At 41.6% G+C, this 21993-nt stretch overlaps 2 protein-coding genes across 2 annotated transcripts; one reads left to right on the top strand and one right to left on the bottom strand.

Annotated features, from left to right (window-relative positions):
- Nucleotides 1-3537: 3537 nt before the first annotated feature.
- Nucleotides 3538-17270, bottom strand: C9H2orf76 (chromosome 9 C2orf76 homolog). The gene is made up of 6 exons (XM_075511957.1): nucleotides 17156-17270; nucleotides 15228-15380; nucleotides 13433-13483; nucleotides 9789-9826; nucleotides 9570-9651; nucleotides 3538-6549 (listed from the first exon to the last, which is right to left on the bottom strand). The coding sequence occupies exons 2-6, from the start codon at nucleotides 15358-15360 to the stop codon at nucleotides 6473-6475; spliced, it is 381 nt and encodes a 126-aa protein (XP_075368072.1). The 5' UTR covers nucleotides 15361-15380; nucleotides 17156-17270; the 3' UTR covers nucleotides 3538-6472.
- A 454-nt stretch (nucleotides 17271-17724) lies between these two features.
- On the top strand, nucleotides 17725-21061 carry DBI (diazepam binding inhibitor, acyl-CoA binding protein). The gene is made up of 3 exons (XM_075511940.1): nucleotides 17725-17878; nucleotides 19816-19878; nucleotides 20767-21061. Exons 1-3 carry the CDS (start codon nucleotides 17824-17826, stop codon nucleotides 20838-20840), a joined length of 192 nt encoding a protein of 63 aa, XP_075368055.1. The 5' UTR covers nucleotides 17725-17823; the 3' UTR covers nucleotides 20841-21061.
- Nucleotides 21062-21993: the final 932 nt, after the last annotated feature.

Genomic DNA, 21993 nt, shown 5'->3' with positions numbered 1-21993 from the left:
TTTGTTACACTAGGACAGTTTTCTTTTATCTGTTTATTGTGCCTTAATAAGCAGCATCAGTTTTGCAGAATTTCTGTACATGTTTTTTTACTGCAAGTCAGAATCATGCTTATTTTAAAGTTGAGCATGCAATACACAGCAGGAAGATACCATCTATGATTAGGGACAGTTCTTGTTAGCAGAGGGTGCACAGGACTTTCATAATCAAAGACTAAAAATACCTGTTGTGTGTGGCCAGTCAGGAGGATCACATATTACAAGCCATAGTAATGGAACCTTTCAAAGACTCAAAGTGGCACTACAGCAGTCCTCCTAGAAGAATAATCTGCTTTGGAGGATTCACTACCGCTACTGTTCAGCTGGTTAGTTACTCTTATCGGTTTCCCATATCTGATCTGCAATGAGCTAGCTTCAGCAGCTGCTGTAGCATGCCAGCCTCCTGGCTTAAAGAGCTAGCTACAATCAGATGTCTGTGTTTTAAGTAGCTGTCTCATTCAGTGCTCTAGAAAACAAAGTTACTGTGCAAGATTCAAGTCTATTTTCTGCAAAAATAGGTTTATTTGATTTTGGAGGGATGGGGCAGGGGAGTAGTGTGAAGAAATGGCCATCATACTAACTGCTAGGATATAAGCCTTTAATTTCTAGATTGCTGCTTTGACTCTAAAACCAACTGATGTCCTCCAGTTGGACAGACACAAATACATGCATAGAGCCAAAGGTGTGACCTCAAAGTAGTGTGAAAAACAGACCGATACCACACCTTCCATTTTAAAAATCTCAGTTCACTGAAGAAAAGCTCTATGTCCCATCTCTCCCCCACTGCATCACCAGCCCAAACACCCACCTCAGCTCCCAGCTATCTGCCAGGTATGCCATGCTTCAAGACAAGGTCCTGGTCCCCAGCGAAGCAGAACTGGGTGCTGTGCAGAAGGAAAAGAAGCGAGAAGAACACTTCCCAAACAACCTGCACCACGGTGCTGGCTGCACCCATGCACACAGTAGTCTTTCTCTACAGACAGCCCAAGACCGCACAGCTGCAATCTCCCATGCATCACCTCTGGATTGTGAACAGTTGTTGAGGGTTATAGTGATAGTTTGGAATCAATAAGCAGTTCTCATACACAGCAAGCTGTGGTAAACCACTAACATGATACCAGTGCTATGAGGCTAGAAGAAAGGAACTAAAGAAGCAGCCCAAAACAAAAGGAAGAAAGAATTTAGGTCACCCAGGCCCTACCTGCCACTTAACTTCCCTCTCTTCAATAGTCTCCCTGGCATCTGCAAGCTGCTGCAAGAAAAGTGATGCAAACCTCAGCAGAAAGCTCTGTCGCACCTTGTCCCTGTGCAACAATTCAAATTTACCCTTTTAGCCAAGCAGCATCTATGCACACTTCAATCACTGACAGCGTACAGCTGTGCACAGTGCTCGGGTTTGGGCTCTGAAACTCATATCCCATCACAGCTCAGAAAGCATGGCCCAGAGAACGCAGCGCCAGGTTCTCCTCAGCCCTTGCGCTACAAGGAAGAAATAGTAGGAGCTTAGGGTCAGAAGCATGGAGGATACATTTGTTGTGTGTTTAAGCTGTGTTGCTGAAGATGTTTTGCTCTGCTTTGCATGTGTGTCTGTTCTGCGTGGTTTTCCTTGTGTTTGAAAAAAATAGGTATACTTAAAGCCTACTTTACAAAACCTCAGAAAATTAATGCTGATCTTTTCCAGACAATTCTTCAAATGAATGTTCTGCAAATGCCTCCTCACAGCGTGCAAAGATTTAGACACGCTGGAACTAGCTCCGCAAAGGATGCTCTCTAACAAGAGGAATTTAAGCACTGATACCAGTTCAATTTGCCGCTTTTTGATTTTAATATAAAAAGAAATACTTTCTGCAAGGAAGGATTCAGCTTTCATCACCAGAACCCTAGTACAGACTTTGCAGGCTAAACCAATTCACAGATAAGCACTTTTCATAAACATTACATATTTCTTGGCTTACACAGGTACTGGAGAATGAAAGAACAGGCTGTGCTGACATCTGGTGGCTTTCTCTGCAGACAAAGACAGTTTATGGCAGTAGGTCTTGGCTTTTCGCTGCATTTTTTTTTGCATTCCCGATGTAACTTCTCTTGTTTCCTTCCAAGATACAAAGCATTATGATAAAAACATTTTTGTTTACACTGACCAGTGGACAGTGCTGTCCTATGCAAGTCCTCCTGTAAAGCAACAAAGGATCTTTTGTTGCGCACTATTAGCAACAGTGTAGAAAAGGTCTCCTCTTTATTTCAAAGCATATTTCTTCATGAATACGAAAAAAAAAGTACATTCACTGCCACAGGAAATGCTGCTGTTACATATCAGATGAGGTGTAAACCTAACCATTAAAGCACTGCAAATCAGCAGAGGTGGCAGCAAGAAGCAAAGGGAAATGGCAGGGAAAACATGCAAAGGTGTGTCTGTTTCTCTAACTCAACAGGAAAGTAGGCAATAGGAAAAAGTCAATGTCCTGATAATATGAAAAGTAGTAAAATTGTCTTCTGGGCATCATTGCTTGATTCATTAATCATTTGCAAATCTGTGCCAAGTAGTACTTCGAAAAGGAAGTCAGGGAAAGAGGATCAGGTGCCAACCAGCAAGACTGAGCTCAGTCCAAACTGTTCAATAAGCAAAAGTGTGCCCTTGCCTTAAGCACCTGTAATGCCTCCAGCTGTCTGAAGTTCCTCTGAAGCCAGGATCCTATCAGTCATACAAGACCAAGAATGAATATCGCATGTTCTGTTTTCTCACTCTTGATCTCTGGACACTCAGGATTTCTGTGGCTATTAGCTTGCAAAGGACAGGACCCGCTGATGTCCTGTCATGGCTGTGGTAACTCTTGGACTGTTACTTGCAAGCTTATTTTTAAGTAAATGATCTGTCAGGGGATGTGCTGAATACTCCTAAGGAGTGAAAGAGAAACACCACAGCTTACAGCTTATCTCTGTATCACCTCTAAGACAGAATGTTTACATCTGATAAAGCAGTTCCCCAACTTTAAGAGTGGTGCATATCAGATCTTTGAGGATTTCTTTATGCCCCTGGTAACTGTCAACATTTAACTCAGCTATCCATGTCAGCAGTTTTCTTAGCTCTTGCTTCTTCCAAGAGGCAACAACTACCTCCGGACAGAAAAATACACAAAAACTGCTACATGCAGAAAATATAACTTGACAGAGCCAGAAAAAACAAGATGCCTATTCCAGCAGTTTATGAGTTCAATTCCAAAAATTATTAAAATGCACCATTTTCATACCTTTAGTGCTATAAAAAGCAGCACTACTCCAGTATTTCTGTGCCAAGAGTGTTGTACAGTCAAGATTTTCTGTGCTTATTCAGTTACACTGTTACCTCTTTTTCCTCTTCATGATAATTCCTTTCCTAATTTCCTCTCTTCTCCTTTAGTAGTTATTCATCCACACCTCCTAACAAAAACTCCAGTCTCTCTGAAGTGATTTTCTTTCTCCAAGAAATGCCCAAGCCCCACACACCGCCCCAGCTTCCAGTCTGATTGCTTTTCCTTCCTACAGTGCAATTACCCATGAAAAGTTGCATCTTATTTCAGCGTCCACTCTGAATGCTCTTCTTTTTGTTTTAAAAAAAGAGGCTAGTGAAAGGCTCCAAGCACATCATACTGAAAAATGAATCCTTATTAACCCCACAATGTCTAAGAACACTAGCAAAGCTATATGATTTACCCCACTACACATTATGGAGAAGCCACCTCTGACTAACAGTAATTGTAAACAGATGCAGTTCATGACCTCTCCCAGGATAACAAACCATGGTACCAACTCTGTAGGTGGTTTCCTTCAATAGAAAGAGGATTTCATAACAACATGGGCAAAGACATCTCAGTCTTTAGTAATTTATTAGCCAGTGTTCACAGATTTCATTCAGTACCCAACGACCCTGGAACCAAACCTACTTTGATACGAGGCTACACCATATCCCACTGAAAAATGTTGGAACAGCATCTATCTTAACAAGTTCTCAGTTATTATCTATGGTTTTGTGGGGTTTATTTGAAAGAACCATTATTAAAGGTCCAATGAAAAAAAACACAGTAGAAAAACACTTCAGGAAGAATCCAGTTTACAAGTGTGGTCATTGAGAGCATTACAAAAGGCTCTACTGTGCTGCTGCAGAAAGCAGCCAATGAAGTGCTGCTGCCAGACAGAACAGAGCTCACAAAGCAGTAGTTTAACTCTTCCCTTGGAAAGAGGAGCTAATGTGGAGTGCCAGACATATCATCCTTGAATATTTGCATTAAAACATTTACCATTTTCTCATTGATGCTGTAGAATTGCTCTTTCAATGTGCCACACTTGATATGGCACTGAACGTTTGTAACTGTACTAGCCCAGAAAGGACAATTGTTAAAATTTGGTGACTCTTTCAAACACAAATGCCTTAGAGAAAAGAGATCACAAAAACTATCCAAATCTGTCTGAAAGGGCTGGAGTCAAAATTGATGCTGGAGTTCCCCAGAACAGGAGGAAGAGAATGACAGTGTTTTCTCAGTCTGAGAGCCTGAGTGTGCTGATGGACGTCATCAAGATGCCTTGGTAGGACAGCCTGAGACATTGATCTCTCTCTCCGGTATGCCATCTACTTCTTACAAAGCTACCTTCATTATTGTAAATTTGGGTGAACAAAGCTGGTGTACTCTGGCATGCAAGGCATTAGCTTAAACTCTCTGTGAAGACAGGTACAAACTTGTATTAGCCAGATTAATCTGGCAAACACGAAAGACTGGGGAAGAAGGTAGCTGAGACACGGGCCCATGTTTGGGGAGCAGGTACCAGCAACAGAAAGGTGGCTTGGACAGAAAGAGGAGGCAAGCAGTAAGTTCGCCTCACAAATTCATCAGAGCATGCATAACAGCATCTAAATCCCAAGAGAACACAGGTGACTTCAGTGACACAGGACTCCTCCTTACAAGATAAAGATACAACTACCTTTTTAATCGCAGACAACGAAGTGGTAGACTACTTTCACAAAAGAATAAAACTCTGTTTGAAGCAAAGCTGTTGGTGAGTAACACCAGCTACTGAAACCAGCCTAAACCAGAGAGTTGTCAGGAAGGATGAAGAAAATGAGGTGGAAAAAATACATAGAGGTTTCTTTGGCCCTACACCTAAAGTAAAGAGAACTTTTATTTAGATACTTTGGAAATCACACATCTGCTTTCACTATCACATGTCAATTAAAAAAAAAAAAAATCATCAAAACTCTAAGAAACGGTAAGCTTACTTCTCTGGAAAGTCCCTAGTGGCAATGGTGTTGTCAGCTCTCACCCAGAGCTGAGGGTAGATGTGTGGGTCTAAAGCAATTAAACATGAGGTCTCATTTGATTTAGCAGAGCCTATGCCCAAAAAGCCTGCTAAGGCAGAGAGCCAGCATCATTTCTACTTCAGTGGAGAGGCTTAAAAGCAATATCCCATCTTGGTAACGCCTAAAAAGCAGTTTCATAAGCAGTGGCTATCTAAAGGTACTTTACTGGATGCATGATTATTTTTTCTTATTCTTGATTTGCTTAGTGTAGTAGGAAAGCCCGGAGTTACCAAGAACTAACATACAGCAACAGAGTATTTGGCTCTTGGAAAGCAGGAAAGAATCAATTCCAGTCTTGAAGACATGTGGATTGCAGACTGGGCCTCTCCTCGCAAAAATGCAATCATTCAGGTTTTATTCTTAAAACTGAAACCATGAGCTTCACTCCATTTGGAAAAATGCCCAATTCCTACTTATGTACACTGATGTCCTGGCAGAACTCGGGTTGCTACCCTGTACATGAAGGTGTCTCCATGAAGTAAAGCTAGAGACAGGCAAGCCGGTACTTGAACACAAAAGCCTCCCAACAGTCATTTGTCCCTTTCAGCATGCTAGAGAGGGCTGGAAGAGAGTATAAAGGAAAGCATTCACCAGTGAAGAGCATGAAACACTTGCCAGTTTGCACCATTTAAACAAAAGGGACCAAACATAAAATAAGAGAAGTAAAGCTATGACTTGAAACAGAGAAATTCTCTTCTCAAGCTCTCTAAAATACCCAGTGATTTGGTCATAAAACTTTTCCATTTTCATTAGAATTTAGTACTGTGACGGGATCTTACTATGTATTGTATAATCTCCATATGTAGCTAATGTCTGCTGTAGGATCACACCAAGAACGTGTGTCACAGGTCAGAGATTGCACTGCCTACATCCTAAGAGGCAAGGAAAGGAAAAAGAAAGGCGAGAAAGAAAAAAAGTAATTTATGTCCCCCAGTTTTCCTTCTCTCAGTCTTAGCATATTGACAGAAATTAATTTCTATAGGAAGGGAATTGCACTGTTTGCAAAGCAATCCTCTAGGATTTATTGATCTTTAAGAAAAATCTCATTAAGCAGAATAAGGAAAATTTACAACAGGTATGGGAAAACAAAACAATCTCTTGGGATCTTCACCAGGCCGAAACAGGATTAGCTTTGTAGTTTCTGTAATCTTCCTCACAGAAGAATGCTAATTCGGTCTCATTTGCTAGAACGAATAAAAAATTAAATATTTAGCACACCATTAAATGAACCACCCAACAGCCAGCTATTTAGAATCTTAGAAGACAATTGGCAACTTTTTAGTCAAAGATAATTATAAATCAACCACACACTTTTCCCCCCCCCCTCATATTTTTGCAAAAAAGATTCCAGTATTAAAGATGTCATTTAACCTTGTCAAAAAAAAAAGCCACAAGAATCTGAATATACAGAAGTAAATATGTACACAAGACCCCTCAAGATTTGTTTAACACAGCCTTCAGAATTGTTTGTATAAGCATTCAGCAAATTAAGTGATTGCATTTCTAACACCTTCAAATGCTAGAAAAATAATGAAGCATGATTTTCTCTTTTTTTGTGCATTTTTCTGTTAGGAAAAAGAAACTATTTTTTCCATTGAATTAGCCTGTAGGTATAATAATTTAATACTTAGAGGATCAGTAGAATATTTTACAGATCACTTTACATTCTCCCTCATGACCCATCAAAATATGTGTCTGAAGAAGTTAATTTTTTGCCCTGCTGATGATTAATTCATGAGGCTTCAACAATATGCAAAGTGAAAGACACAAATTGGCTTCTCCAGCAATACCTTCAAATACCTCTAATTATTCACAGGGGATATGGCAGAGCTAAAGGACCCACAAAGGTTCAGAGCAGTCACAATTCTTTCAACCCAGTAGGTCAAGGACTTCCTCTTCTAAAACAGTAAGTCAGCAACATTACTAATTCAGAACAGAGACAAATCTGATGGAAAGCCTTCACAATTATTAAACATGGAATTCTTTAAGGTGCTGAGCCAATAAGTTCCACATTCGTTTTTTAAATTAAACCTGAAGTTAATGAAGTCTGCCTGTCTTGTAAAAAAGGAAAAAAAAAAAAAAAAGAGCAGAAGGGATTTTAGAATCTCAACTAGAAAACAGACAAGACTGTTTGCAATGAATACTGAACACTTTATTAACATACACCCTGCTCTTAAAAAAAACAAGCAAGCATTAACTTTGCTGACTAGATAATAGCTGTAATAATAATCACTACCACAGAGGCTTTCCTGAGGATACTTATCTAATGTCCTCATAATTTATAACTCTCTAGCCAAACCCTGTAAAAAGTGCCAAGGGCAATCAACTGCAGCTTAGAAAATGTTCTGCGTGTCTCAGAATTTCCCAGATTTTCTAACAGCAATTCCCTGTTCTATTCTAGTAAATCTTGCCTAGACTAGATATTGTAAAAATGTAATATGTCAATAGGAGATTTCAAATCTTCTTACTGATTTAAATTAAACGGTACAAAATAAGGACTAGTGGTATATGCTATCATACTTCACTTCCTTCGTTTACTCTTTTCCACTTCTTGTTGAAGAAGGAGGAATTCTTCAAGATTTTACTACAAAGACCCCACTCCTAACTTACCTCATTTACATATGAAGATACACTGGAAGATATCAAAATTCAAAATGGTATAATGGCACACTGCATTTTACAAAGCAAGAGTTTTTCTTTTCTATCACAAATACCCATGACATACTAATGACTAACTGCTGTTAGTTATTCTGGAAAAAATAAAAAGCAGCTTTAAATTGTTTTCTGCCCTGGATAGGCCACCCCCCTCTTTGTACAGCGACACAGAACAGGCTGGTCTATTCCGATTTCCTTTCACTATAACATTTACTCTGATGTTTTGACACCTTTTTTGAGATCGCATCCAGCTGTTTCACTGCTGTGGCTACAAACCTAGTTTCAAAGATGGATAATATATACAAATATTTATCAATACCTTTTTGGAAGGTGGCAGCTCTGGACAATGTTGTTTCTAATTCAACATTTGGTACTGTCATCAGTCTGACTCCTGAACTGCTTTGCCTCTTATGGCTTAGGTAGATAAAAATCATGCTTAAATGAATCTTCTGCTAACTAAATTACAAATCTGTAAGACTTGAGTGCCAGTAATCCTCCTTCCTGAGGAACCTTTTTTTTTCCTCCAGATAAAAAGACCTGGTTTAGTACAAACAACCAGAGAATAACTATCATTCATATTATAGGAATACCCAAAGACCTTTAGGAAAGGTATAGTGAGGCCAGTTGCGGTGCATCCCAGAGAAAAACATTAAAGAGACATCCCAAGTCACTTAAAACCAGAAAGTAAATGGCAGGAAACAAAAGAGCCAAGAAACCTATGAGAAAGTAATCCCATTCACTAGCTGGGGAGCAATCAGAGGGCATCAGGAAGAGGAGCGAGCTTTCCCTGTGACACCCCTGCACTTAGAGCGCAGGCAGTTATACATTCCCAGCTAGGCAAATCAGATTCAAATGAGCGAATGTCCATATCAAGGTGGAATGCAACTACATCCCTTAAGTACCCTGCTGCCACAAAGTCATTCAGCCACATTTATGAGAAGCCCAAAGGACATCCAGGGACCATCAATTTTATCATGACAGACATTTCTTTACATTATTACCAAAAGACATGCCCTATATGTAGTCCCCTGTCAAAATGTGAGAAATCAGGTCAAGTTTCAACTCTTTGCTATGTTCAGCACATTCTCTAAATTATACTGCTTGAGCTTTCCTGAGCAATCTGGCTATCAAGCACTGTATGCTGCACATTAAACAAATCTAATCTTATTTCATTATTCCATGCTGGTTCCACTACTTAGATTTCTAACCAAAACATCAGTTTAAATGTTACTGATAAGACTAAGCAGACACGGTACTAATAACCTATCTGTCAATCATTTAAAATTACTCTCAGCAGAATTATAAGCATACCCTCTAAAAATCACAATTTGCATTCTGAACATTTGGAGTGCAGATACCTGCTGCCCTCAGCCCAATGATTTGAATGTACATTATCCCCCCTTCTTCCCTGAATAATTATCAAGTAGTGTAAAGAGCATCATGAATAGCATTTACTTTTCAGCAGGCTATCCAAACATAATCAGCCAGTTATCAGTTTAATGACAACCACAATGAACAGCACCTTCAGTCAATACAAATGTACTCCTACCTACTCCAGCTGCTTTCAGCGTACTGTCTTCTTTCAAAATCAGTTTGTCATCATCTTCCAAACTCACTACAAGTTCACCAGTCTACAAATCAGAGAACCAGAATACAAAGATAAGAATAAGAATTTACTGACTGTCTCTGCCTCAGTCTTGTTTGACAGTGCAGAGATTTGCCTGCATTAAAGCATGTAAAAGGGGAAGAATACAGCTAATAATCATACCTTAGATTTGTGTGCTTGGTGAATAATCTTCATTGTATCTGAAAGAAAATACAATGTTTTCCTAAAATAAGGCTTAATAGGCAGGTAACACCTAAATCTGTACTTGGGGAAGGAGAGACAAACAAAGGGGTAAGGTTCGAAATCTTTTATTAACAACAATTTTGTGTATTCAGTCTAAAAGAGGAGAAAACATCTTAATTTCCCATTTTTGTAGCCACAGTCTTAAACCAGTCAATCCACCATTAAGGTAGCACATCCTATTGGGCTTCTGTCTGCTGGCTGAATTACAATAACTAACTAATGACCATCCCAATTGCCAGTCAAAACACATCAATTTAAATGCCAGTTTGGGTGTTTTAACCTAACAGGTTTTACACATGCAATTGGGGCAGGACAAACAGCATTTATGCACTGTCAACTACTACAGTTAAGTTGATAGGCAGCAAGTGATTAAGACATAGTAACCTCACCACTTCAGATCATTCCTTGAAATTTTCCTTCTCATGAAGAAAGCACCCATGTAGAAATTTTGTTAAGCAAGTCCATTTTCTGTGAACACAGACAGCCTCTCCTCTTTTTAATGCTATATCCTCTTCAGTAATATTTATCTCTGATATGTTTGCACAGTGTAACACTTTAAGAAATTATGCTATACAAAAAAAGAAATACCACTTTCCTCTGGCAATGTGGGCAGGGCTGTATTAACAGAAGGGAAAAAATGGGGAAAATAACGTGGTCACTAAAGCAACCAGCCGAGTGCAAAGATCCAGAGGAAATGGAATTCAGAAGATGCCCATGCAGCACTAAAAAAAAAATACAAACCCAAACTCCAAACCCTCTGTGTTTGAACAAATTCAGAATAACACATCAATCCCTTCCCAGCAAAGAAGCAAAAAACAGTTCTGTTTGCCTGCTCATTTTCTGTTCTAGTTTGGTTTTGTGCATTAACTGAACACTACGTGTTGAAATAGTCTGGTAAGAGAAGGATGCAAGAAAGTTAAATATAGGCTAAAACAACTTTCAAACTACCAAGAGCAAGTATTCAGATGTTCAGAATAAGAGATCACATTCCCATTCAGAAGTTTGCTTCCATACCACTTTAGCCCATTTTGAACGTTTTATTTAAAACATTACAGAACGTCAAATCTACTCTGTTCCCACTGCAGAGGTCACTGAAAAGGCAGTCATAGCATGCTGTACTAATTGCAGTGTTAGAAGCAAGACACATATTAAATTGCAGTTCCCAGATCCATCTTACATAGAAACATTGCAAAAACACCGAGCAATCACAGCAAAAATATACTGCAATCTTGAAACCTTTCTACCACAACAAATACAATCCAGCCTCTGCCTGTTAGTTGTAAGCCTCTCCATCTACTTTGTCACATCCCCTTTTCTCTCGTCTTTGCCCAGTCATTCTCTGAACTACCGTCTCAATTTTACTTCTTCACAACTCCACCACTGGCATCCAGCAGTTTACCCTGTCTTTATGTGAGCTATTAAATGTCTTCCCTAACTCTGTTACAGAGATGAAACTACAGCCTCTTCGCATCCTAGCTAAAAAGCCTTATGTCCTCTCAATTGCCTTTGCTATTTCATCCCAATTTAGTCCCACTCAAGCATATTCCCAGATTTTTACCTTTCCTTTTCTGGTAATAGACAAGACAACAGATAAGAAATCACTTTCTAAGTCTGATTCTGTGAAGTATCTACCATATTGCTCCACATTCATGGAAAAAAACAGTAAATTGAGAAGCAGCTTATGGGACAAGTTGATACCCAGGCTGCCATCATCAGTGAAAAGATGGCAATGCAATGACAGGGTAGGAAGATGAAAAGAGTGACTGAGAAGAGTTCTAGACCAAGGATAGGAATGATGTCTACAAAGAAATGAAGAGAAAATGAAAGTCATAAGTTTTGAGATGTGAGCACCAAGCCAAGAGGAAAAATGTGATGGCGTTATAGATGATGTGAGAGAACAAAGTGGTGCTGCATTCTGGAGAGAAGGAAGCCGAAACAGGCACAAGGTAAGAGACAGCCAGGTCCAACCAAGATTTCTGGCACTGCCAAACAAAGCAGAAGGAAAAATCTGACTCTTACTAGCACTAGTCATGCAGAAGTCTCACTGCCCTTTCATCACCAAAATACAAGACAGACAGTAGAGCACACAAGAGATGCCAAAAACATGAACGGGGATGATTCACAGCCTGAGGAGAAGGTGAGGAACTTGGCTTTGATTCTTCTGTGTGAAAATTTCCATGCAGCTAGCACCATCCCACTAAAAGTAAGCATCCACTTAACTGGTGTAACAGGTTTTTAAGTTCTGCAGTGTTTTTTACCCACATTATGCTCAGTCCTACATAGCACAATCAGGTGCTCAGCCACAACATATGCCTTGGGAAAAACTACACTGACGCTCTAAGTGATGAAAGAACTAGCAGCAGGGATAGGCAGCACCAGCAATACAACTGATAGCAGCAGTCCTCCATAGGACCCCTGCATCTAGCCAAAGCCACAGATACTAGGGGGAGGAAGGGCACCTCCAAATTCAAACTTACAGTTACCTAGACATTAAGACCTTAAGTAATATATTAAAAATAATAGTAATGTTCAAGTCCTTGCCACTGATGTATCGTAAATCTTAATCCCTAACTCTTTTTCTGCTTTCATTTTGCACTACCTGTTTCACCATCAGCAAGAACACAGAATGAAATGCTTGGCGCTTTTTTTTTTTTTTAAACAGGCAAATAGAGTCTATTACCATTCCCATGTATTAAGTAGGTTCCTCATTCAATTCTTTGAATCACTGTAGAGGACAAACAATTCCAGGAACATGGGAGACAGAGGAGGGAGACAGACTTGCAGCAAAACTCCAAGGGAATTTTCAGAATTGCCAAGTTTAGGAAAAGATACGTTACTGACATCCGAGTTAACAAATGCCAAGAAAGGAAGTAATTTAGTGTATTTTGAAAGTATATTCTGTCCCAAACAGATGAATTGCACGTGTTCATGCCAATCTTCACAAAAAGGAAATATCCTCATAGCTTTGCATTAGAGGATAAAGTCAGCCTAAATTTCACACTAGGCTATTTCATTCTGTCAGCTTGTATTTAAGAGCTTTCATATCTACTTTGAGCAAAGTTCCCCTGCTTCTCTTATACCATGTAAATTATTTAAGTATATAAGTCTTAAGCATTTTCCATTTACTGCCTTCAGCTCCCACTTCACCATCCTTTCTGACTTCACAATTAGTAAATAGATACTGAAATACATAAGCACATAGAGAACTACAATTTCAAAGCGTTTGAGATCACAAGCTGCTCACTAGAGTAAAAACAGTTAGAAGGCACTTATAAAAGTAATAAAAAATTAATACCAAAAACCATCAGTACCATTTAGCAAATAATGTATGCAGCCTAATTCAAAGATTAATACAGAACTTCAAAATAATGGTCAAGTTCTGTAGATGTGATCCCAGTGGCATAACCCCAACTACAAGAGCTGGATAGAGTTGCAAATGTAGGCAGGCACTGCCACCAGCATGAGTATTCTACAGCAGTTGTCTTCTAAATTGTATAGAAACTGGTATAAAATATTATGTCTGCATTTTACAGGAATTAAAACAAGAAAAAAACCCCACGTACCATACTTGTAATTTTTGAAAGGAGGAGGAAGTCCTGTTCTTGAAGGCACATCTATTAAAATAAAAGCACCAAGTTAAAACAAAGTTGCTTTTTTTTTCCCCCACTATTTTATTTTCCCTTATTTTATGCATGCATCCTGGACATCCTTTACATCAAAATAAATCCACAATACAGGGGACTTGTTTGAGCATCAAATACTAAAACACAACCTTTGACTCAGATTCTATAGTTACTCCGTATCTGATTAACTTCACTTGAGCATGAAGTCCCTCTGAAGAAAACAACCCATGAGGACAGTGAGTCAATGCAATTAGGATATGATCAGGGGAGTCCGATCATTCAGAAATCTGCCAGGAACATCCTGTTAATGGTTTGCACGGCATCTCTCTACCTTATACAAACAGATTACAATGGTCATTCATAACTGAATTGTTCAGTAAACATACCCATGCAAACCAGCCACAAAAAGGAAGCCAAACTGTAGAAAATAAACTCCTTAGCCGCATGCAGAACACAGCCATAAGCAGCTGCAAGAACACTAACACCTTCCCTGGTGCCATTGTTCCCAGTGACACCCAGGGATTTAACCAGGGCCTTGGAAGGCCCAGCCTCTTGTGGGGTGCTCGGCAGCAAGGCAGCTGAAACCATAATTTCATCAGTAGTTTAACATTTTATCTCAAACTCCCCCTTCAAAACAGATTATAGTAAAGGAAAGAACATGGCTCCTTTTGGACCAGGAACAGCACTATCCATCCATCTATGGAATGAGGTTCAAAAAAGTCTTGTTCAAGACACTACCTTTGTCTCAAATAACAGCTAGTTGCAATACTGCACACATCAAAAGCAAGTTTCTTAGCATTTTTTTATTTTATTCTTCATAACAGCAGCTCTACCATACGTTCTGAAAGTGCTTGTAGTTTTCTAAAAGTATCCTAAGATCTTGCCATGCCTATCATTGTCTAGAAGCATGGAAGTTGCTGAAAACACAATACAGCTGTGAGGCCCAGGGCAATGTCCTAGGAGTTGCTCAAATGTTATCAGCTATAACAGTTCCAGACTTGTTTAAGCTGACTTCATGCAAAAAAGTCAAATGATGTTATTCTGCACCCTTTGAATGTCTCCATTTAAGTGTACAGAAATACACCTGCAAGATTAGGGTAACACCCTAACTACTGAGTTGCTGCGTGGGCTGGTCTACATTAATTAACTTTTAGATAACTGTCACTTTCAACCAGGCTTCTAAAACATAAAACCCATAGATGAGTAAATCTGCACCACAAAGCTCAAGATGGAAACAGAAACTCAGAAGCAAACATGCACAGTGAGACCTCACAGTGTCAAAAACAATTTTTCAAGATCCTCTCTTCTCACAAATAGCACACAGACTTGCGTTCCCACATTCCACATATTGGTGTAGTTCCTAAGGATCAAAGGCTCTCTAAATTCTATTAATTTACTCCTGTTAATTTATGAATAGCTGCCTGACAGCACCACCCAAAGGAGCCTGAGGCACTGAGCCAAGTGCAGCAATGCCCTCATCTCTTTTTGGCTAAACATGGGGATTTGGGCAGGGGAAGCAGTCTTCCCAAATTTAGGCATGGCACACTGACCAGGGAAGCTCTTATTAACTCCAGACCTCTCATCCACAGGACGAGAGTACACAGGGGATGTAAATACAAATCTGGCATCTCTACCAAAGCCACAGAATTCCCATTCATTTGCTCCCCTCCACGTTCTTGTGCAGAGATGGCAACACATGGGACTGAAGCAAATGAATATGACAACCGCCCCTTACCCTTCCGCACAAAAGTAATGAACTGCTTTACTGTCTGATCCAAGTTAACTCCATGATATACCACAGGTCTGAAGTTCCGGTGTTCAAAAGAGCGAACAAGACGGACTGTGATGGTTGAGTTTTCTGCTGACATGAGAATTAATTCCGACTAACCTGGAAAACATTAAAGAGAGGAATTATTGCCTTCCCTCTGTGTACAAGCACAGCTAGAAAACAAGGTACAGGTAGGCCTCATGCAAAGATTAAAACATGGTGAGAAATTCAGTACCATTTTGTCTTTCAGGACTTAACTTTCATTACTTCTACAGAAGCAGTAACAGGATCTCAAAACAAACAGGGTTACCTACGATATTATTGATACTGCACACCAAACAGTCCAGTATTTGTACCTGTGCTGTATACTACAGCACCAGACTCCCTTCTAAACTCACAAAAATGTTATGGATCAATGCAAGTATGTTGTTTGGGTTTTAAGTGACTGAAGATTTTACCTGCTGGGTGAGTAACCTTGTGCTCTAAAAGAATGTACCAACATGAACAAAACCAAAACCTTTTTAATATACTTACGTTGTAGAGAGCATAATACCCTGAAAAATGCCTGAGCCGTTACACAGTGCTCATTTTCACCTCCCTACAGAAAGTGGAAAAACCTCCTCCACATACACAGGCAAATAATTCTCCTGGTATACTACGACATAATTAAGGGGTTTAATTTAATTTATAATAGTAGGTCTTTAGAATGGCTCTACAGGGCTTATACTACTTTAACAGAGAGCAGAACCTAAACCAGAATCGCCTTATCGACCTGAGCCCCTCTTCAAACAAGCCCACATGTTGTTCCATTGGGTTCTTTCTCTCCACAGGAAAACAAGCTATTTCCTACTCCGACAATCTTCTCTATTTTTGGTTCTGGGTATTCCTCAACAACTTTGCTTTCTGGTCACACACTAAACTGCCGCGGCTGCTGCAGCAATGAGCAAAGACTGCAGTGTAAGTGCTGCAACATCAGCCAGGGGCACAGCACGACCTCTGTTATCTGCTGTCCCTTAGCAGCTGTTTCAATCACCACTTCTAGTCCCACAAGGGATTGTCTTGCCTATTCTTCCCTTGGGGGGGGGGGGAGGGTTGCCTTTTTGGTTGTGGAGGGAAATTATTTAAGTGCCCCACCATCATACAGGTACCCAGGTACCTCCCAGTCTTTGCTGTATTTGTCCTAGCTGTATCCTGGCAAAGTAAACCAGCAATATTTTCTTCAAAGACTTTCTGCAGAATGGGGACTCAGACCTTCCACAGCACAAGAACTTGTTTTTACATCCCCTTGGTTAATAATTCAGAGAGCTCTAATTCCATTTTCATTGTAAATATGCTGTGATACATAAATAAAAGATGCCAATCAAGACAAGCATACTCTTCTGCACCTGAAAATAACTAGATTTATATTAAACAGCAAAGATGAATATTTTCTTGATGCTATCCCACATGGACTTGAGATCTGGAGGACACAGTGCAGAATAAAGAAAATGGGACAGCGTTCAATCCGCTTTCTCCTGAGCAGCGTGGAAGAACGTTGTAGGAATACAGACTTGGGAGCACAGGCAATTAGAAATCGCCGATTTTCACATCTACTGGACAGGCCCAACAGACGGATCCCATCTAGGGCTGGGTCCAGGTTCTACCCAGCGCCTCCTCAGTGACACGGCGGATTCTCCTCAGGGCGCTGCCCGGATCAGAGGCACTGATGGTCAACACCTCTTGTGAGGAAGAGCCGCCCCCGGGCCTGCCCGGCTCCCGCCTGCCGGCAGCGGCACCAGGGCCCGCGGCGGCGCGCCGCCCGCCCCAGCACATCCCCGAGACCGAGCGTCCTCCCCTCAGCCCCAGCGTCGCCCCCGCCCCGCCCGAAAGGAGCCGCTAACAGCCCTCAGCCTTACTACCGACTCGCCCGCCGACACTTCCGGGTCTCTCTCCTCGCCCCGCCTCACACAGCTCCACCAATCACGTCCTTTCGGTGCCACCCACCGCACCGAGGGATTGGCTGCGAGGCGCCCTGTCCCCGCCCCCTCCTGGCGCCTCCGAGCCGCAGAGGGGCTGGGCGGGGCTCCCTGAGGCCCCGCCCCCAGAAGCCTCCCGTTGGGCAAAGTCTAGCCTCACCCCTTATGCTGTGACGAGCGTCGCGACCCCCCGAAGCCCGCCCATCCCGCGCCGCTTCCTCATTGGCCTTTTGCCTGGCTTCTCCCCGCCCCCGGCAGGCGCCGATTGGCGATGTGTTGTCTGTGGCGCTGGGATTGGCCAGCGAGCGCTCTGGCGAGGCGTGAAACGGCCGAGCGGCGGGGGTGGTGCAGCAGACGCCGGGGGGTTGGGATACCGATCGTGGTCGTGCTGTGCTCGTCGCAATGTCTGAGGTACGGGCTGTGCCGGAGGGGGCTGTGGGGAACCGGGGGGTGGCGGCGGGTACCCCTCTCTCCCCCCTGTTTGGCAGCGGCAGCCTGCGGGTGCTCACCCCCGCCCCGCCTCGGGGCCTCCCCCTCCCGTCTAGGCCGCGTTCCAGAAGGCCGCCGAGGAGGTGAAGCAGCTCAAGTCCCAGCCCACGGACCAGGAGATGCTCGACGTCTACAGCCACTACAAACAGGCCACGGTGGGCGACGTGAACACGGGTAGGTACCGCCTCGGCCCCCCGCCGGGCGGCGAGGCGGCGGTGGCGGCGGCGGCGGCTGGGCAGCGCCGTCCCGCGCCCCTCTTGGGCCCTGCGCCTCTGTGCCAGGGCCGCCGGCGGGTGGGGGCCATGCAGCTGCGGCCTGAGGCTGAGCTGGAGGCACTTTAGGAGGCAAAACCTCTCCCCTGCCGCGTGGCTCGCTTCGTGCAATCCCGCGGTTTAGCAAAAATGACTCAATACCGACTTGGCATGGATTGATATGCAGGCAGGCATAAGCTGACCTGGTAATGGTTTGTGCAACTTCTGGTTTTTAAATTAACCTAGCTGCAGTCATCTAAATCGTATAGCAACAGTCTGAGAATACTTTGTGTTAGCTTTGTGCAAATATTGGGTTTGGGAATTTTGGAGACCTCTGTCAGTAAGTAGCTGCCTAGGTCAAGGGATGCTGCTTTAACACAAACACATCTCAGTTAGGCTTAAACAGCAAGGCAAACTATACGAGCGTGGAATTGCAATACTTGGGGGGGGGGGGGGGCGCAGTTTGTTTAAACTAGATTGACTACTAAAAATAGTATTGGAAAGCCAAAATAGAACAAATTGATGCAGATGTGTGTAACAGGAGAAGCTTTTATAGGAGCTGCAATTAAATATCGCATCTTGGAAGGAATGTAGCAGAAATATCTCTGCAGGTGCACTATGTAAAATCTCTCCTGCTACTTCTGTTGATACAGTTCTGTTACTGGCACCTCAGACTAGGAATAACATTTAGAATGACGCCTGTCTCTATTGACCTTATGTAATACTTGAGTAACTAGAATTAGAAAGGAAAAAGGTCATTTGTTTGGAGCGCTGGCCTCCTGACCCGGTTGCTGGTGAAGTTTATTGGGTGTTGATTGAATTCAAAGCTGGCAGTGAAGTGTACAGGAAACGGTAACTATGGGTGCTTGCAGGCTCTTTTTCCCAAGATGGACAGCATTGCGGGAGAAAAGAACTGACTTTGGTTTTAAGATAATGACCCTTTTGGTGTGGCTGGACCTTAGCGTTATTAGTGTTTGCCAGGGTGAAATGGTGCTACAGAGCTGTTAATATACCAAGGTTTCTGTAAGTCGCTGCGTTCTTGTGAAGCAGTAGCTACCAGGAGTTGGCTAGAAAAGCAGTCTGTGTAAGAGTGAGCTAATAGGGTTTTTTGTTGGAGAGAAGTAGAGCTGCCAACTAGCTCTGCAGGTCACATTGCCATGTGAGCAGTACAAGGGTATTTTTGTGGCTAATGTACAGGCTACTGTCCAGTTCCATTTGTTAATCCTAAGAATTGTTTTTAAGGAGACAGAGAAGTAGTAAAACCACAGAGGGGACTTTGTGTGAAGAATAACCATATACACATCCATATCTCATTCATTTCTTCTCTGTTTGGCTACAATGTGGCCTGTAATTAAGTGAGTTAGCATTCAGTGCTTATACCCCTAGATGACAGAACAAATTAAGAGCTGTATGTTAGAAACATACCATTAACTTGATGATAATGAGTTCTAAGCTGTATGCTACTAGGTTTTGATTTCATGTCTCTGCGTGTAATGGACCTTTGGGCATTTCTGCTTTACTTCAGAGCTGATGAGGTTCTTTAATCGGATAGCTGTCATGGAACAGCAGTCTGTTCAGAAAGTACAATAAAACAAAATCACACTACTTGGTGCTCTTCTGCTCAAATGCTGCTGTCTTAAGGGAACTTGACAGAGAATATCTCTGTTGCCACTGATAGCGTTCCAGTATGCTCCCTTCAGCATCAGTGGTGATCTCCTGACTACAGGTTAGTAAGAGCTGTAGAGGTGAACCACTGTATTTGATCGTAGTTAAGAGCTAAATAGCCTTCAGGAAAGGAGTAGGTATTACCTACACCCAGACCACACAAACTAATTCTGCTGCTTATCCTGTCTCTCTCAGAACGCCCTGGTATGCTGGACTTCAAAGGCAAAGCAAAGTGGGATGCCTGGAATGCATTGAAAGGTAAGTGTCTGATTAAAAAGTAAAAATGAATAGATAAAACCAGAGGAAAACTAGTCAGAAAAGCATATGTGGTTCAGCAAGAAATAAAATAGCGTTGCCTTATAAGAGAAGAGTTCTAGAAGTTCAGAATGCTGTGATAATAAACTCTTATTATTATTACCTCTTTATTATTATTATTATTACCTCTTTATTATTATTATTATTACCTCTTTATTATTATTATTATTACCTCTTTATTATTATTATTATTACCTCTTTATTATTATTATTAACTTTTTATTACCTCTACAAGGCAGAAGTAATCCTGAAAAATGTAGCCTGTGTGAAAGGGAATTACAGTGCAAAATGCCCAGCTGGCCCAAGATGTTACACAAAGGAGAATGGTAGCAGCAGCAGAAACCTATATCTATATGTTTTCCAGGTCCCAGACTAGTACCCCAGAGAGTGAGCTCCCTCCTGTTGTTGTGTTTCTTCTAAAGCTTTCCTAACTGGAAGATGCAACTGGGCTCTCTCCTTTAAAGGAGGAGCCAAACAAATCTATGAAAATGGGATTTTTCTGGTGTTTTAAGGAGCTAGCACTACACCTAAATGCAGTCTAAGCTGATTGAATAGCTTTCCTGTAATAATTGTGAATAGTGTTAATAGAACTAATACACTGTTTAGTTGCTGTCTATACAAATATAACTTTGCTTTGAAACACTGTTTTCTCATGACTGCTGCACACATTTGTTGAAAACTTTAATACTAGATTCAAAGCCAAGTGACCTTATCTTCTTTGCTCTCTGGTAGCATGCTGCTACATGCTATAGCAAGGAATTGTCACTTACCTTTTACAGATTAAGATACCTTTTACACATATCTGACTGCTTCCTGTGTTCTGTCCTTCAGGAATGTCGAAAGAAGATGCAATGAAAGCTTACATAGCAAAAGTGGAAGAACTAAAAGGCAAATATGGCATCTGAGGATTGGATATAGCAGCCACTTGCACACCTGAAACATGCCTTATTTCTAATACTGTGGAAAACTGGTTTCTGAGAATAATTTTAAATACCTGGTATATTATAGTTGGTTCTCCTCATGCCTGTAGTTCAGGGGAAGTTGTCTACCTGCCTAATGTACTGACACGTTATAAATTCCTTCTGGGAACAAAATTGGAACTCATTAAAGTGCATTTGGTACTTTAGCTGTTGCGATGGTCATCCCTTAGAGATTATTCTGACCTCATCCCTTAAGGGGCCGTGTTGTAGCTGTCAAATGCTGCTTTGTAAGGCGCAAGCCAACCTCTCTAGTCCCTGTGCCGCTAGAGGGGGCTCAGTAATCTGTGTTTCCTGCCATGTGGACTTGTGTCCAAATCAATCCGGCAGTGTCTGATACTGCTTTGGCTCCTTTCTCATGTACATGAGTGACAACCCCCAAAAGCTGGAGCACCGCAAGGATTATTGGGAAGAGGCTAGGTCTAATGCTGTGTATACTAAGAACAAGGTGCTTGATATTTGTTGCCTGGGGCTTTCAGAGAGTTATTCAACAATTGTCAAACCATCTTTCATAAAACACTTCTTGGAGATTTTATTCCCCAACAACAACGTTAGGGTTCTGGAGAGAAGACAAATACTCAGCAGCTGAACACAAAAGCTTTCCTGTGAAAGAAAAGGTTCTGCAGGCAGCAGTGTTGTTGATGCCCTTGATTCTGTACTGCTGTAAATAGAGAGTACTGGTGTTGCCATGTACTGAGGCTACAGTGAGGGGTGAATCAAGTATAAATTGGTTTAACATAAGGCTGTTCAAACATGAAGACTTACAGTCATCATCAGCAAAAGTTTTATACAAAGCCCACAGCTGTGACCATCTTTAGTAGACTTTTACCTCTTTTGGTCTGTTGGAGTTGCTGATGCTGGAAAGGGAGACTTTGCTTTTAAAATGTGATGCTGAACTATTGCAGCATAGACCATGTGAGAATGAAGTCACAGCCTTATATGGGAATAAGGCATTCTAATTCCTGCTGTACTGGTTGGCATCTGAACAGGTGAGGACTTCAAATCAAACTGTCTTCAGATAAGCAATTGATTTATAGAAATACATAGGGATGAAACCTATCATTAGAAACCATCCCCAGGT

Source organism: Mycteria americana, chromosome 9, assembly GCF_035582795.1.
Source record: "Mycteria americana isolate JAX WOST 10 ecotype Jacksonville Zoo and Gardens chromosome 9, USCA_MyAme_1.0, whole genome shotgun sequence".
Classification (NCBI taxonomy): domain Eukaryota; kingdom Metazoa; phylum Chordata; class Aves; order Ciconiiformes; family Ciconiidae; genus Mycteria; species Mycteria americana.
This window is presented reverse-complemented; position numbering and strand designations above follow the sequence as displayed.